This window comes from Lonchura striata, chromosome 3 (genome assembly GCF_050655825.1).
Source record: "Lonchura striata isolate lonStrDom1 chromosome 3, ASM5065582v1, whole genome shotgun sequence".
NCBI lineage: Eukaryota > Metazoa > Chordata > Aves > Passeriformes > Estrildidae > Lonchura > Lonchura striata.
This window is the reverse complement of record NC_140705.1, coordinates 65,382,688-65,401,020: the sequence shown is the minus strand read 5'-3', so window position 1 is coordinate 65,401,020 and position 18,333 is coordinate 65,382,688. Positions and strand designations below refer to the sequence as shown.

Genomic DNA, 18,333 nt, shown 5'->3' with positions numbered 1-18,333 from the left:
GTCCCTGTTTCCAAGGAGAACAGGGACCACCTGTATCCACACCATCCCTGTATTCCATCACAGGGACAGAAGAACCTCAGTTGGAGAGCCATTAGTGTCTGCTGCCTGGTTAGCTATGGGCTCATATTATTTTCCATTAGTCTGCATAATAGAAATCCCACAAGGGTGAAAGATAAAAGAAGCATTACTTCATGCATTCTGCATTAGACTGTTGAAGTGTGGCAGAAAGAAAATGTGTTACCCAGTGCTCTGTTTGGAAGGTGGCAGGTGGTGGCCCTTGGGGTGAGATTGAGTGGGTTTGTTTCACCACTAGATGACACTCCTGTCTCTTCAAAAGGCTCCTGCCACCCCTACTGTGGCTGCAGGTCACAAAATTTTGAGAACAGATTAACCTGGCTCCAGGTGGGAGCTCCCTGAGTCCCTCAGACACAGTCACTGCCTGATTAATTGCAAGTGGTTGCACCTTATTATTTTGCAAAAGTAAGGTAGAGAAAAAATGATGACTCAACTTTTGAAATTTCAGTTTCCCTCCCAAAAGAAGCAAGCTAACAAGTGCTCAGTGAGAGGGCTTCTCCTACTGCCTTGTGAAGCATGGCTGTGGATTAGCAAGAGAATGCATTGAGCTGGTTGTCAAAAGCATCATGGGCTCAAGGCCCAGGTACTGCAAGACCCCAAACTCGCTATGAAACCATGGCCAGGCTGTGCCTCACTCCTAACACCACTTTAAAAAAAGCCACAGGGCTTATCTGGTGTTATGGCCAATACCCAAATTAAACTCTCTGCAAAACCAGGACAGCTCCTTGTGTCCCAGCCCTCTCAGGAGACAGAAATCATTCCTGTTTACAAGTGCCCAAATACCACAGGGTAACACACTGTAGCCACCATGATGATGGAGAACTTTCTGAGTGATACTCTTCATTCTGCTTAGGCAATTGATTATAAGTATCTGATAATGCAAATTTTGGAAAGGCAAGACAGTAAAAAAAAAAAAAAAAAAAAAAAGAAAGAAAAAAAAAAAAAGCCTGAGATTAAAAGAGCCAGTAATAAAAAGCTCAAGATTAAAATGCTAGTATGGCTTTAGGTTACACAGCCATCATGTAGCAGAGCACTATACAGGACATGGGGAAATACAGAACATGGTGTTTAAGGACAGCTGTAATTACATTTCTGAGAACTCTCCATGAAGAAATGTCCATATACTTCTGACATCTGCTCTTTGATTACCAGACAAATACCAAAGGGGTGAAGCTCCTATTCCTCCCAGAAATAAGAAAATAGAACATTCAAACACAGCCTGAGATGGCAGCCCTACATCACCCTCTGATCAACTTCTACAGTAGTGTCATGCAGAATCCCACAGGACTGTACTTCAACAGATCTGCTTGACAGATGGGAGTTTTTTATGGCTTAGAAAGTGATTATCAAGACAATAGGGGTAATTTCTCTGCAAGCTAGCCTTTACAGAAACTTCCTAACACAATCTTCTCCTCAAATTGTGCATCTTAACATGAACAATTATAGTCTTATGAATTTTGCTGTTTCCCAGTTTATGGCCTTTGCTTCCTCTTTTTCTACAAAAATGGAAATCTGCTTCCCAAGTCTCTTTCCTCACTTGTAGTGCTGGCCAGACAATCAACAACTTCACTTAAAATCAATATGTAGAGTTTTCCTGAGTGTGTAATAAGGTAGGAGATGAAGATAGATTTTTCTCATGTAAGCTTTCCACATGAAACTGATTATTTACTCCTCTTGCATAAATCTACTTACCTTCTTCTAATCATGATGAAATCAATTAAATACATTTTACTTGTCTGCACAAAAACTAATGAGAATACTATTTACAGGCAAGCAGGGTATTCTTGATAATGAATTATTGGATGGAGCCTCTAAGACTTGTAAAATTTAAAAGACTTGAACAGTGCTGGACAAGTCTGAAGACATACCAGACTACCAATGCCTGAAACCTGACTTTGCTCCCGTGTCAGAACAAAGCACAAGCTGTGTGCCTGAACAGAGCTGTGACCATACCTAGGAGAAAACTGTCCATTTTGAGGAAGCAATTTACAGGAACAGCTTGTTTACTTTTGGACAAACAGTGCTGCCTGTGAAAGCCCCATCTCAAGCACAGCTCCTGCTGACTTCAGTGGGAATCTGCTATGAGTCAAAACTGGAGGCTCAGTAGTGCTCCATGCAGAAGTATAATCATCATTATAGCATGGATTGTAATTGGAGACTTGCAAAGTCAATCAGCTTGCTATATCAATAGCAGTCTGGTGGCTAAATTGCCTAGACTAATTCTTTTTTAACACCTCAGCCATAAGACTCATCATTAGACAAATGCCATATCCTAATATATACTGCAGCTTAAACACAATGAGAGCTTCAATCTGTTTTTTAATTTCTGTGATATTCTGTCTTTTTGCCCACATACAGGGAAAAAAGTTTTTGTAGGCAGAAAACTGCACAGACTGTTCCACATCAGAAGGTTCTTGCAGTCTTCTTGTCCCTGGGAAGTGATGAGCTCCTGCAGACCTCTGGTGCATGATGACATTTGAAAAATAAGCAATAAACAAAACAAATATTTGCTGCAGCTTTCAATGCTGCAGCTCAAACATTTCCTGAAAGAAATTATGAAACTAATATGTATAAGATTTATAAATGGGAGGAAAAGGCCAATCACAAAATCTAAGCAGCCCCCATTATGATTCAGCTTACCTGTACAGTTACCTACTCAGTCCATGCAAGAATACTTGGAGGGGAAAAAACTGACTCTTGCTCATCCCAATCCCCCATTTTCCTCTTGTACAACAAGCAGAGTGTGGATTTGGTCCTAGCTGAAGAACCTGTCCAGAGTCAAGCAGATGCATATCCATTGGTGATGGCACTTGCGCTGTGTCAGGCCTCTTAGTGGAACAGGCAGGGCCAGTATCACTGAATAGCACCCTGAAGTTATCTGGAATATTTTTATGCTTGTTCATTCCCTGGATCTGTTTCAAAAGGTAAGCGTTGTACTTGGTGACAGCAGACCGTGTTTTCAGGGCTAGGCTCCATGAGCAGTTAATTCAAACTGGCCTGATTTTCAGTGCTCAAATTTGATGCAAGTTCCTCAGCTCTTCACTCAAGCAATTTTTAGTTAGAGACCTACCTTTTGGTAACTGATTGGGAACATTATGACCTGCCTTTAAATGTAATGTGTTACAAAATTAGAGGGACAATTTATGGGACAGCAGATACTTCCCTTTGCAAGTTTCTAACTTCCCAATGCATTACGTCCCTATAACGAGTCAATAAAACAAGTCACAGCTGCAGCACAATGAATGTCAAGAGGCACAATGGACAGCGGGTGTTTTTGATTATCAATCTCCTGAGCAAGCACTTTTACTTTCTGAAAGTTCACTGTGCTACACTGTACGAGGTGAGTGCCTCTCGGTGCTTTGGCTGCACCTCCCGTACCGCAGTGAGATCGATACCGTGCACCGGCGTCAGCCTCGCTGGGAGAGGAAGGTCAGCCGAGTTTAGCCATCAGCTGGCCCGCAGACAAACCCTCTAAACAAAAAGCGGAAAAGCCTCCAGGGGCTCTGGGGCTTAAGGCAGCTCAGGCGGACAAGCCAGCGGCCGCATTGCCGGGGCCGGCAGCAGGAGGGCTCGGCCGGGGCCGGCTGCGGTTCGCCCGGAGCGGGCAGCGGGGCTGACGGACACACGAAATCCTTCCGGTCACACAGATGCCTTCTCTTTCCAGCCGAACAGGGGCAGACGGGGCAGAGCTCTGCAGGGCCCAGATGAAATCACGGGGCTTTGTTATGCTGCAGACCCAGTGCCTCCCAGTTATTATTTTTTACTTTATTTATAGCGCTACTCAAAACTGAGTACACATTTCGCTATGGGGGAAAGAAAAGACTAAAACAACAACAACAAAACAAAACAAAACAAAAAAAACCCAGCTATCCTTGCCTCCAGCCTCTCGGAAATTAGCCCGGTCAGCGAGAATTCAGCACTTCTCTCCTGCAGCGGGAGCTGCTGAGTGCCCGTGTTCAGCCCCAGGGCACAGCTGGGAGCAGGCGCTCCCCCCGGGCTGCCCGGGAAGGAGCAGCCCAGCAGTGCCGCCGTCCCGGTGCGCTGCAGGGGCAGCGCTGGGAGCGGCCGGGAGGGAAGGAGCAGCCCAGCAGTGCCTCCGTCCCGGTGCGGTGCAGGGGCAGCGCTGGGAGCGGCCGGGAGGGAAGGAGCAGCCCAGCAGTGCCTCCGTCCCGGTGCGGTGCAGGGGCAGCGCTGGGAGCGGCCGGGAGGGAAGGAGCAGCCCAGCAGTGCCTCCATCCCGGTGCGGTGCAGGGGCAGCGCTGGGAGCGGCCGGGAGGGAAGGAGCAGCCCAGCAGTGCCGCCGTCCCGGTGCGGTGCAGGGGCAGCGCTGGGAGCGGCCGGGAGGGAAGGAGCAGCCCAGCAGTGAGGTGCAGGGGCAGCGCTGGGAGCGGCCGGGAGGGAAGGAGCAGCCCAGCAGTGCCGCCGTCCCGGTGCGGTGCAGGGGCAGCGCTGGGAGCGGCCGGGAGGGAAGGAGCAGGAGCGGCCCCGCAGCGCCCCCTGGCGGGCCCGGCCGGGAGGGAATGGCGGCCCCGGGCCGTCACAGTGGAAACAGCCGAGTGCTGTCGTAAGATATTCGCAGCGTGTATTACCTGTTCGCAGAGACACGATTCACATCGCGTTTTAAAAATTCCACCAGGAAACAATCATAATTATGAATTTTTAAAAGTGACTGAATGACTCAGCCTCCAGATTTGGATGTCTGGAGTTAGGCGTATCCTCTATACTATCTGCACTATTTTTTATTAAATAAATAAAAATAAAATTAAAAAGAAAATACTGTGGCACAACATTTTTGTATGTTTCTATTTAAGTTAATTTCCATATTATTCCCCATACAATTACACTGCTAGCAAGGTGACAGTATGAAAGCAGCAATGAATACAGTGGAACCTGTAAAAAAGGATGGAACAAGGAGATTGCATTGTGTTGAATCTGAAAGCAAAGTACTTAACTGGACTGCCAAGAGTGCTATCTGTGCTATCTCACAATGTTCTGCCTGCTGCATCCCACTGGTGAACTCCTGGTCTCTTGCAAATCTCCTGCTGAATGTCACTGAGCAGGGACTTAATCTATGAAATGTCTCGCACTTGATTTGCAATTGCTCTGCACTGCATGCCAACTGTCGTACCAGTGCTGGCTGTATGTTGAATTATAGGAATTATATACTCAACACACATGTGCTGCTAGATAGGTGGGGGACAATAACAGACCTCCAGCTCATGCTAAGTTTAGTGAGAAGACTGAAAAGAGAATGACTTCATATGGACTTGTCTCTGCATCCAGTTTTTAAATGGTACCACAGAGTTCTACATTCTTCTCACTTAGCCATGTTTCCAGATTTTTTGTTGTTGTTTTGTGGTAAACAAATCAGAGTCTCTAGGAGAAAGCAGATATGGACATAGACAGACAAACACGCTAAACAGAACTTAAATATTTCAGTCTATGCATATGGTGCTTCAGAGCATCAATTATCAAAACAGTTTCCATCTGCTACATCACAGCTGCAATGTGCTAAGCCAGTAATATATATGAGAGAAAAAAAGAAACCACTTGAAAAACCTAAGTTTCCAAAGAAGTCTTTTAAAATCATAACTCTGAATAGTTCAAGTGAAAGCCATTTAATCAAGTCTAAGAAATGTGCTTTTAGGAAACTCACATGTTGCACTAGAACAATAGAAAAGCATTTCCTTGCTTTTCCTAATGCTTTTGATGATTTGCTGTGAGAGTCACTCTACCAAGACTAAGAGGAAGTTTCTCAGTCCTGCATTAACTGAACCTCACATTCTCTTATGCCACATTTTTGTGGTATTAGAAAGAATAGTACAAACATAGCTATAGGCACTCATGGCTAATATTTAGTCCCTTATCTTTCTCCAGTTCCCAAGAGTAAAATTTTTATGGGGTATATAAAGTCCTGTGATATAAAGGCTTTAATTCCTTTGTCTGCTCTGGTGGACTATGGGTGGAGCAGTTTGTCTTTCCTGGGTTTTTGGATGTGTGATTCCAACCTGTGCAACAATAGTCTCCAGAACCAAGTCAAGGTTTCTCTGTAGTAAAAACAAACAAACAAACAAACCCATAATAATTGTGGCCTTAAAGATGAAGGAGTGGAGTATAGAAGAGGAAGGACAGATTTTTTTTTACTGTCCCTTTGTGCCCCTTGAGGCACTTTCTGCTTTCTGTATGTCTGATGTAGTTCTGATTGCTCCTAGCTGTGCCACTGCTGAGTGTTTGGACTGCCTCTGTACCTGTCTGTAGCTGACATCTACTGGCTTTTGCCATGAGTAGAATGTCCAGACATTGGATGGAAATCAAATCTAGCACACTAAGGCTGCAAAACAGTAATCTCCTTTTAGCAAGACACTTCACATATATGATATTAGCAAGTCAAACCTTACAGAAGTCCATGAACATGCAGCTGCCCTATCCCCTCCTTGTATATTCCAGCTTTAAAATGAGCTGTCTTATACACTGAGCCAGGATCTCTCTTGCCCTATGCTTGGTCTGGTGAGCATGGGTCTGGTGAGAATGGGTCCCCCATGGTGTCTGGGAAATACATCTCTAATGTCCTGCCTGTGGGCCCACACCCATGGAATCCAGCTTTCTCAGGCTGAGAGTAGACAAGCCTGGGTATTATTTTCCATGGATTGTGCTGTGCCCACAGGGCTGCCATGTGCAAGGAAGCACCTCACATGTACCCATGGAAGAATGAGCATTTTAGGGCTTACCTTTTGAGGGAAAGCCATGTGTTGGGCAGGGAGGCTCAGCTCTCAGAGAGAAGCATGCACCGAGATCTGACCCAAAGTGACAAGTCCTGGCTACACTTGGGCCTGTACGTGATCTCATTTTCAGAATAGCCTGCCAGTCCCTGAACCACTGACCCTAACCACATTCTTGATGCCACACAGATCAAAGTATCTGAGTCCTATCTAACAATGTCCCCCCATTCCCCCCAGCAAATATTTCTTCTTATTGTGGCTAATGGTGTCTTCACTGCACCTTCCTTTTGTGCTGTTGTCTCACTTCATACAATGCAAATTGTTTCCTTTCTTTTCCTGGCTTCATACTTCTCTACTGTCTTTGTCCTCTTTTGAGATGGAGGACAACAGCGTCTTGTTTTTCTGAAAATAAGAATATTTAAATCATTAAAATATGACCTGGACTCCGAATCTATTAGGACTGATTCAAGAAATGAATGAGAGGAAAAAAGGGCTCTGAGAGTGAGATTTCTTCTGCAAACTGCCATGTGATTATGCAAAGCTGTTCTCTTATGTTTTCTGCCAGACAAAATATGTAGACATTTTTCTTGCCTTTTGGAGGGGAAATGCTGTGCATGTGCATAAATTCTGTCTTCCTTGAATTAAAATTAGACCTTAAAGAGTGGGTAAATTGCACTTTGCTGGGGTGAGCAGACTGGAAGCTCAGAACTGAGCCTGGTTTCACAGCACATTGCTGGTCTCAGTAGCAAGGCAACACGGAAGAGGCTTGGTCTGCTTTTTGGTCTGTAACTCACTGTGTAAATGCCAGCCAAATTAAAGCAAAGCAGATGGGACAAGTAATATGAAGATTAATGAAGCTACTTGCCTTTAAAAGTAACTGTAGATACATATTTTAATGGAAAAGATCCTTTCTAATTCAGAATAGCTAGTCAAAAGAAAAGGATCAAGCAGTGAAAACTGCTAAAGCTTAGTAGAACACACCTACAAAGAATTATTACAAGTGAATAAGTCCTAATGGACTTAATCCCCATTAAATAGAATTATCAGGTCAAAGACTTTTTTTCTTTCTCTGCTATCTGCACCACACTGTGAATCTACCATTTTTCCTAAAATGTAAAGTAAAAAAAAATCAAACTCTGATAAATTCTTTAGGGATTATTCACAATGAAATCTAACATGTTTTCATTCTTCTGTGACTTTTTTAGCTTCCATCCAAACTTTTACAAATTTCTACTGAATAGTGACATTTTTCCTTTGTATAATTGGCTACACTTCAGCTGAAAGAGAAATGAGTGTCAGGGAAGAGTACAATAAGCAACTTCTTTTAGTTTTACCACACAAAAAATGTATATCAACCTTAATGAGATGCTAAAAGATGCTCTCTGCTCTAAGAAAATTCTAAATCAATATTCAAAATTCCAGCCAACCACCAAGTAGATTTGTAAAACATTTCCAGTATTACTTTAAACTCTGAGCTCACTAGGTGTTTCAAACTGCATAACTGGTTCACAGGAAGAAAACCAGGCTTGTCTCTCATGTGCCACTGTGCTGCTTCTTGAAATTTCTTCTTTTTGATATTTAGATACTAACAGACTCTTCAAAAGTGTTTTAAGGGCAGAGAGTGGAATCAGCTTTGTATTTTATTTATGAGTTGGAGGTACTTAAAGATGTGGGGGAATCATAAAAAAATAAATCCTTATTATTATATTGGAGACTGTCTCTAAGAAGCACACAATCTTCTGCCAGACCCAGATCTGGATTTTTGAACTGCTGAGTTACCAAATTCTGTTTATCTAAGTAAAGAAATGGCTGCTAGACTCTTCTTCTGGAGTCAGACTTGAAATTTCAGGGAAGAAGTTAAACTGCAACTTTTCAAGATTAATATAAATGTATGTGCTGTTTTTCATACCCAGAGTCTTTTCATGAATGAAAAATGAGAGGCTGTGTAAGTGACGAACTGTGCCAACATTCAGAGATTATTTTCTCTAAGAAATATTAGAAGGTCCCTACTCCCACTCCCTCAAACCTCTTTTGTGGTGTGATGCCACCAGATACCTGGTATAGTAGGCTTTGATGCAGCCATTCTGCTATTACACCTCCAAAATGAATTTCACCATGAAAGATAAGGCAATTGTGTCTTGATCCAGAAAAGCTTGCCCTCTCTGTTCTGTTCTGTAAAGTGCTTGACTCCATGTGTGAGTCCTTTGCTGAAGTTCTTGCATGTGCATAATTTCAGGGTTGTCCTTATGCCCCAACTGAGTCTGGCCCACTATGGCTGAGCTAAGTATAAGCAGGACTCATGACTATCCAAAGTCCAGTACTTTCATTACAGTAAATATTATAAAGTTACGGTGCTTAAAAATTGTGTTACTCCTACAGTGTAAAAGAATAAACATGTTTTACCCTTGTGAACACATAATTTGACTATTGAGCAGCCTGGTTTACAAACTTGAGGCAAAAATCCTATCAATTAAAACACAATGTACCATTCTTGTTTTCCTTATAGTAAAATGCTAAACACCATGGCTCTTGAACTTACTGAAAATGGCTGTTTTGAAATAGTTTTGTTTAAGTTTTTGTACATCTTTTCCCACTAACTTAGCCTGTAATATAGTGCACCATGTAGAAAAAGCTGTTTTGTTGGCGTAAAACTGATGCATATGAAATGTCATCTGTTTCTGGTCCAATGTATGTATATTCTTTGACACAATCCAAACAAGGCATTTTCTCTTCCAGGCTCCACTGAGGTAAGTGAATATTTTGTTCTTCTGGAACATGCACAGGGATTTAGTAAAACTGTTACTGTGCTTCTCTTAAAACATTACACACTCCGAAGTACATGCAATTAAACAGTGTGACAGTTATTCACACCCTCATCATATCTGCGTTGCTGAAATGATAAAAGAGCCAATTGAGACATTCACAAATCACACAGCAGATTTCCACGATGCCACATTACCCTTCAAGAAAATTATGAAACTTAGAATTATGTTTAACATCAGAGCAAGATTTGATAACGTAGATCTGAATACACTGTGCTTGAATTTAAGTCAGTTGACAGCTGATTACATGTGGGGACACATTGTGATCATGAAGGTTATTATATTAATTTTTGACATTTAGATATTGATAATGCTGGCTTTTGGAGCTGGATTGATTTTTACAACAATGTCATTATGGTGCTTGCAGTGACATGAAGAACAGAACTTCAACTTGATCCTCCTCTACAGAAGCTCATTAGAGATTCACATAAGAAGACAACCAACACGTGCTATTGCCATGGAAACAAGATGGAATATTATGAAGCAGTATATCCCATATTCCAAAATAGAGAGTACAAAGACCAATTATAGCAAATGACTGACAGGCTTTTTATTTGCAACCTGTATTGGTCAAGTCAAAACTTGGCTCCTGCTCTTTGGAATAAGAATCACCAGTGTAGTTTTAGGCCTCCGGTTTCAATCTGTCCTTTTCAAAGACAAAAACTCAAGCTACTTAGTTTAGTTTAGTTTATGATGTATGGGAGGAAGGAGGTTGAATGGAAGCACTGGCATTGCAGCAGGTGTGTAGGTGTGATGAGGTACAAGGCACATATGTCATAGAACTGACAGAAGATTGAGTCAAGTTCAAGCCAAATAGTGAGGTATGGATAAAACAGAGGTGAGCAGAAGCTAAGCATCTGGTCATTAAGATGCAGAGAAAAGACTAGTTTCAAAGACAATGGTTAGCCAGTACCAACGGCCAGAAATGCAAAGAATAACATTTCTTGTGACTTACTTACATTAAATTGGTGAGTCTCATAGTTTCCTGCCTTGCCTAGATAATTAAATGCTCTTGGTCATCCTCAACATATTTCAGGTATAGAAGATATACTTAGTTTAACTTTCCAATCTTCTGATTGTGACTACATACATGGAAAATAAGTAATTTAGAACACCTGCCTGTTCTAGAGAGTTTTCACAATTGTAACAGTCTGATCATTGTGTTCCAGTAATAGTGATAACTTCTGAGTGTTTTTTTTTTTTTTTTGGGAAAAAAAGATGGATAGAGAAGCAGCATGTGATGTTAGCTTTTTGTGTGTTTGATGACCTAATGACAAACACAGGAATTTTGTGATAATGGAAACAAGAGCTTAGAGGAAGTATTTCACCATTTGAGTAAAAAGCCTGTGATTGCTACTTCATTCACACACTGGTTTACTTTTAAGAAATAGTTTTAAATTTCAGTTGGGAGTCTATTGTAATTAGTCATTTGAGCAGAATCAGCATGGGCAAAATACATTTTAGGAAGGAGAAACAAAGAGAATAATAGGGGTTTAAGGAGTGTTTAACAAGCCTTGGAAAATTGTGTCATGAGTTTGTTACTACAGAGACTTACTGTGAGATTCCAAAACACTTTAAGAGAATGATGGAAGGGAAAAATATTACAGTACATAGATAGATTGTAAGCCTACTCCATCAGGCTTTGTTAAGCCTTCCGATGCCAGCATATGAAAAGTGTGGTTTGCCACTATTTAATAATGATAAACTCCACAAATTGTCATTCACTTAAGGAGCCAGGTCAAATGACTTTCAAAACTGTCATGTTGCATTCACTATTTCAACTCTCATTCTTGACTGGTTTTGATTTGATTGAAAAAAAAAAGACAAAAGACACTAGAGTTTTGGGAGAAGAGTCGGAATGGAATATGAATTTTATTGCAAAGTTATTCTAGCAAAGCATAAAAACTTTAATAGTAGTGAGTAGCTTTGTAGAATACAAGATAATTTTTTTCTCTATCCACAGGCAAAGAGATAAAATGTGATATAGTTGCAAAAAGTACTTGAAAATAATGAACATTTTTTTTCATCTTTGCATATGAACTTCCTTTTTCAAACTGTTAAATACAATTCACAAGTGATAGCAACTACACTTTTTTTCGCTAAACCTTTACCGTTTTTTCTTTTTCTTTCGCTCTGCTTGCAGGGCTGCTTCCTGAGCTGCCAGTTCTTCTTCTTTTCTACGCTCAGCCTCCAGCAGCTGATTTCTGTATGCTTCCCGAATGCTGTAAACTCTGCCTCGGGCTTCATCCAAGGATGCCTAGCCAAAAGCAAACAGCAATACTGCCCTGCTCAACACATCAGTCTTGATTTCACCACAAGCAACTGCATCCTTCCTGTTCTGTTTCACTTTGTGACTAAATACAAGGAGAGCAACTCTCCTTTTTACATGGATGTTTATTGATTTCTCAAAAGAAACAGCTATATATCAATCTTTTCACCATGAAGAAGAGGTGAAAATCCTTTCTAAACTGCTGGCATAATAAGCTAGTTGTGTGAAAGAAGAATAGGGCAACAGAGTAGTTACCTATCTGGATGTAGTCCGTAGTCCCTTTTCAGTTACTGGTTTGCTTTGCAGTCTTAAACAAGTCTGTTAAAAACTAGGTGTCAGAAATGCTGGAATGGCTTAGGAGTTGTAGCCTTTTAAGAGGGTAAAGGAGCCTAAATCATAATGGCCTTTAATGAGACTTGGAGCAAGTGGGACTTTGACACCTCTGAAAACTTTTCCCTTTCCATTTCCATCCTGAAAAATGGGGATATCTGGAAATCTGTATATAGTTCTTTCTGGTCTACAGATGAAAGGACGGCAAAAGTGCTTATCAACAGAGTGTGCATATTCACAAATAAATCTCATTTTAAATTCATACTGTGAAACACTTTTAATGGAAATACTTTCTAGAAAGAGTCAAGGATCTACTCTTGTGAAAAATTTGCCCTTCTAATATACAGTATGTTAGGCATCCAGAATCATAACAACATCTGAAAACCTGGACTGGCATCCTTATTAGGGTCAGCCACTGCTGGAGAACTGCACCTCCTTGCTGACCTGTAGTTGAGTAATACAAATCAGACTATCTGGGAACTAGCTAAGGAGATGTTTTCAATTATGATTTCTGCAAATAGGTTGATTTGTTGTAAAATTATTTTTTTGACTCTTATCCAGTTTTAAGAGCACTGAATAGTCACCAGCAGATTGATAGTGGTTATTGTATCACCACTGTAACAATTTTGTTCCTGTTGATGTTCAACAGTTAAGCCAATTTGGTATGATACTTGTACCAATTTCATGTGCAGTGCTTTGGCTGAGCTAATCCTCACAATGGATCCTACACTAATGCTTTCACATGTATTATTTACAAACATGTTTTTTTGAGGTTTAATAGTATTAATTCTTCATTTGCTGGCATCATGCATATTCCAAGAAAATTGCGTTCTCTAACTTTTCTGAGACACATTAAGAACAACTTATCCCCCTGTGTAATTGTTTATTACTTTTCAAAAGCTGTATACATTTTTATAACAACAACAAAAAAAAAATAGCCAGACTGGAGATGCTTTACCTAATAAGCATCTGGTCATGTGTATCAGTTTATGGTCAGTTTTTTCTGACTTTTAACCATCTTTTTATGGTGATACAATAGTGTTTTTGCAGAGAGTGTATCAAAAAATAATATCATATTAAGGATGTAATGCAGTACTATTTTTTTAATTTAGAACTTTTAGTTTCAACCTTTGCCCAAGTGAAATTTCAAGCTTGTTCATTGCTTCTAATCTCTAGTACTGAATACAAAAGGTTTGTTAATGGTTGATCAGGATATTCAGACTAGTGGCAGACATCACAGCAGCAGTTAACTGGAAAGCAATCTTGAAAACATACCTGCAGGTTCTCATACATTTCAAGTATATTTTGCTTCAATAAAATTCTGTCATTTTCTTCTTTTTGTTTTTGTTCCAAAGCCAGCATGGAAAGTTGTCTAAAATGGTTGAATTTTTCTTCTTTATGTATCTGTTGCTGTTGAATGATAGACTCATCTCTCAGCACAGGTTCAGGCATTGTTTTTCTGAAAGAAATACAAACCAGATATTTGTCTCATATCAAATCCAGTTTTGGTTGTTGTCTATTTTGCTTGGTATTTATTTGCAAGTATTTGGCTTATATTTGACAACATCACCATCATATGTTTGGATATGGGTAAAGAGTCACTTTTCCTCTGCTTCTATATAGCAACAATAAGAAAATACATTCCTAAGACCAGGTCTTCTTATACTTGAGTGTCTATTTTAAATCTGTTTGTAAAATCATGCTCATTTTCGAGCATATGAAAAACTCTTACATGTGACACTTCTAATTTGCAAGAAATATTTTCAGAAGTTTTTGATACTATAATTGAGACAAATGCAATTTATCTTTTAGGGGCTTTTCTGGTTTTGGCATAATGGCAGATAAGCGGATAATATACTTTTGTATTTTGTCCTAAATGAGTAGTATGAAAGTCAAGGAGTTGAAGACAAATTAAATACTTACAAGATTTAAGCTTGTGGAAGGTACTTTACCATATTTCTGCCATACTGTTTTAAACTATTCACTTCAGTGAATAGTTTAAAACAGTATGTACCAATTTCCTTCTCAATTTAAAATTAAATTTGAGCATATTTTTCAGCATTTTTGAAGGCTTTTGAAGATCAATGAAATGCAAAACTGCCACACTGAATACAAATGGACATCAGCATGAAGTGGGTTATAGCTGCAGCACAGCAAACAAGGAGGTGCATTTAAATTAGCTCAATAAGTTCACGTCAACACTTGTAATAATGAATATAATTCTTTTGAATAATAAATGTAATTAGTACAGTTATTTCAGCTATAAACTATTATTACCTGAAGTGCATTTGTTAAATATGGTATTTTAAACCTGCATAACATCCTGACAATTTTTTTATGACCCTGGGATTGGCTCAGTTGGTTAGAGTATGGTGCTGGTAACACCAAGCTTGTAGGATCTATCCCTGTATGGGCCATTCACTGAAGAGTAGGACTTGATGATCCCTGTGGGTCCCTTCCAAATCATAATACCCTGTATTCCAGATGCTCTTTTCAAGAAGACAAATAAGCATGTTTGCCTGAATGCTCATTTTCTTCAAATGTTTATGTCAGATACTTATTACATGCAGCACAGTGATTCAACACCTTTGACATTTATTATGTTAGGGCATAATTTCTTACCTCATGTAAGGACTAAGGTCTATAAGCTCCCATTTTTTTTGCTGTGTTTTTAATCTTGAGTCAATAGCTGTTTGTGGTGTTTGCTTTCCTGTGGTAAGAAAATATAAAATTAAACAGATTAAACTGGTTATGTGGTTATGCTAGGGAGCTCCACCTAAATTCTTACATAGATTTTTTCTTCCTTTGGCTAAGCAAAATACATTATTAAAAGAGAATAGGGGCTGGAGAGGACATAATATTTCTGCCCTTTTATTTCCAACATTTAGGACAGAATCAAAGATGCTATTAAAAACCCACATATATTAGAATGAAGCTAATATGTGTATTTAAGCAAAATCCCCTCTACTCAAGAAAGTCAGTAAATCTAAGCAAGAACATCGACTTTGCAGTGCCTAAAACAAAAAACACAAAACAACTTCTGGATATCATATTCTTTTGTTTTAAAAAAATCAATAGAAATATGATTCTCCAGTCCTGGCTGTAGTTTAAAAAAATTATATTCCCTTTCGGGGAGAAGATTTAATTTAAGAAATACCAATTTAAAGAAAAACCATGACATAGTAAAACTGGTATTCTGAAATCTTAGACTATTTTTTTAGCCACATGGAAAATAACCATGCGGTATTTTATTGTAGCATTCTTGCAGTATAATTACACCATAATTAATTACCATTAATTATGGCAATGGGCTGAGCTGCTTTGTCATTAGTTCAATGCTTCCTTCTTTCAATTTCTCTCAATGTGCTGAAAAAACGTGTGAAATTTGATGAGATTTAATGATGACTGCACTAGTTTTCTTTTATAAAAACTCTTTTATTACCTTACTTAGAGCAGTAACCAATTGAATTACGTTAAAAATATTACTGTACTTTTCTCATGAGAAATAGGAAGAGGTTTCTGAGTATTAAAATAATTACTATTTATATATTTTATTGTCTATATATAGAAAATACATCAGCCTTCTCTGCTGGTCTGAAAGAGTGACTTGGATCTTTCAAAGTGCCTTACTCACTACCCATTAGAACAGTACTCTCCAGATTACAAAAATACTGCATATTACAGAAATGTTCAATCTCATCATTGCCAAATGCTGCACTCTGTGGAATAGAACCACAACAATTTAAAGTCATTGGGGTGTCAGTCTTTACTTCCTAAGACATTATATTAGATTCTAAATGCTTAATTTGGAACAAAGCTCTTGGTGGACAACCATTAATTTTCCTTACTGGTTACATCCCTTTAGCCAGTAACTTTGAGGAAACAATATTGTTTCAAGTAACCAATCCTGTGATAAAAGCATTAGGTGAGGATTAATTCTACTTTAATTTCTGAATCTGAATCTTTCCTGAGAAGATTACTTACTGGGATGGAAAAATACTGATCTATAGTTAAGCACTGGTCACAGGTTCTAGTTCCACTGCACATGAATCTTGACCAGATATTATAACAATCAGACCAGGAAGTATTCTTTCCTTTCTGTGATGGCCTGATCTCAGGATAATCACAAAAGAAAAAAACAAAGCAAAACAAACAAACAAACAAAAAACAAACAACAAACTGCCTGAAGTCTTGTACCCAGTTCAACTTTTCATCAGAGTAAAGAAATTGTCAGGGAATACATATGAAGAATCCACAGAAGTTGTAATCACTAAATAAAATTAGCACTGATGGAAGCTTCCAGGTAACTGATGCTACTCAATATGCAGTTTTTGACACCTCACTTCCAGACCACTCTACATTAATAGTTTCCATGAACATGCACTTCAGGTGTATTAGTCTCTTACTGACATGCTATTTTAGCTGCTAAACACTTTTTTAGCATTTCTACACTAATTAACTGATACTTGGAACTGAGGAAGAAGGTATTTTCCACTAAACTCCCAAACATTTCAGATTTACTTAGGGTTAGAATTCTACTACAGAAGGGCTACCTGAAGTTTGCTTAAGGGTAACTTGGCAGCCTCCAAGAGCTGTGAGGCTGTATCTGTGTCTGGAAATACAGCAATGGAACAATTGAAATATAAAGGAGATAGAGAGCAAGCCTGCCATCGCACATTTGGACACCTTTATTGGGGCTGATCTATCTATCTACTACCAGTATTTAATGCAGAAGGTACTTTCCTAAGGAGTGGAACATGGTAAACAGAAAACACAGAGAGTTGTACTCTTACCTGCTTCTCTTGAACTAGGTGTTAAGTCAGCAGTCTCAGCCGCAGCTGTGGGTTCCTCTGATTCTCTCACAGCATACTTATTAATAAAATGCACACGTTCCTGAAAAGCCTGCAGATCAAAATTTTATAATCCAGATAACAAAACTTTTATTGCATATTTTAAATCTCTAAGAATTTTCAAAAGTAGGATTTGATCAGTCTTCAATAAGACCTAACACCAGGGTGCAATGGGCAAGTCTGCCTGGTGCTGGAATCAGAAAAGATGCCACGGCCCCACTGAATCAGTCATGAGACTTTGCACACTTATACTAAAGATCACTGTCCAATGAAATGCTGGGAAATCACTGATCTCTGCACAGTTTACAATAGTATTGGGAGTAAAAATAAAACAAAAGCTGTATAGCTGCATGTATGGCTAATGCACATTCTAGGAGCTCCTATAGCCTGATGATTCAGACTTCCTCTTGAAAAATGGGACCTTTGGATGCAAACCCTTTCAGACTCAATTACCTTTGCTGCCAAAACCAGACATCAGCACTTCTGTCTTTTCAGAAGGTGACTTTGACTCCTCTTGGAGTTCTCTTAAGGGCTGTCATTGCCAGAATGGACAGAGAAACCCTTTGGCTTTTGGTCAGCCTGGAGTCAGGCACTCAATTTCCAGAGTTACAGGGTCTGTAACCCCTGGAGTAGGCAGACATTGGGCCAGGGTTGTCAAGAAGAAAGAAGAGGGAAAGCTTCTTAATAGCATATCCCCAATTTGGACCTTATTTTAGCATATTCTGTTGTGGCTGCAATTTTCTCAACGACAGCTGTTCAAAAAAGAGTCACAAAAAAAGCCCTAAGGGGCTTCAAAAGTGGAACCCTGTAGTTGCAATTCAATTGATTTTCTGATTAAAAAAGATAATGGTGATAGAACCAGATTCTGAAGAGCCTTCACAAATCAAAGGGAATTCATTTCCAGCTAACTTTTAGGAGGCTGTACTTGCATTTTCAGTCTCAGCAAAACTAATCAAAGCTGCAGAGTAGCATTTTCTCCTGAGTTCAGAATTTAATGGAGTAGTGTCAGGAAAAGTTTTGAGCTTTGAACACACTGAAAAGAACTGAGAAAATCTGAGAGTGTAAATGGGGATGCTCATGTCTGAGGTTCATTTCTGAAAGATAATATTAAAACCCCCAAATATCTAAGCTTTGGGATTCTGGCTGAACATCCCTTAATGGACAATGGTATTGGTGGTGACAGAGGATGACTGTCAGGTGAGTTTGAAGACTGCACTTGGTTCTTTTATTTTTCTTTGGTAATGATGCTTCCAATTCTGAATCAACAC

At 39.5% G+C, this 18,333-nt stretch overlaps 1 protein-coding gene across 11 annotated transcripts in view; it reads right to left on the bottom strand.

Annotated features, from left to right (window-relative positions):
* Window positions 1-11,455: 11,455 nt before the first annotated feature.
* ADGB (androglobin) overlaps window positions 11,456-18,333 on the bottom strand; it is a 103,454-nt gene continuing 96,576 nt past the window's right edge. For 9 of the 11 annotated variants that reach the window (XM_085575371.1, XM_085575366.1, XM_085575363.1 and 6 more), the window contains 4 exons: window positions 17,009-17,117; window positions 14,838-14,925; window positions 13,491-13,674; window positions 11,456-11,873 (listed from right to left, as the gene is read on the bottom strand). In XM_085575371.1, coding sequence (XP_085431497.1) covers window positions 11,724-11,873; window positions 13,491-13,674; window positions 14,838-14,925; window positions 17,009-17,117 — 531 coding nt within the window. In that variant the 3' untranslated portion in view covers window positions 11,456-11,723. Of the gene's footprint in view, window positions 11,874-13,490; window positions 13,675-14,837; window positions 14,926-17,008; window positions 17,118-18,333 lie in introns of those variants that run through there. The other 2 variants (XR_014953808.1, XR_014953809.1) reach the window with 1 other exon arrangement.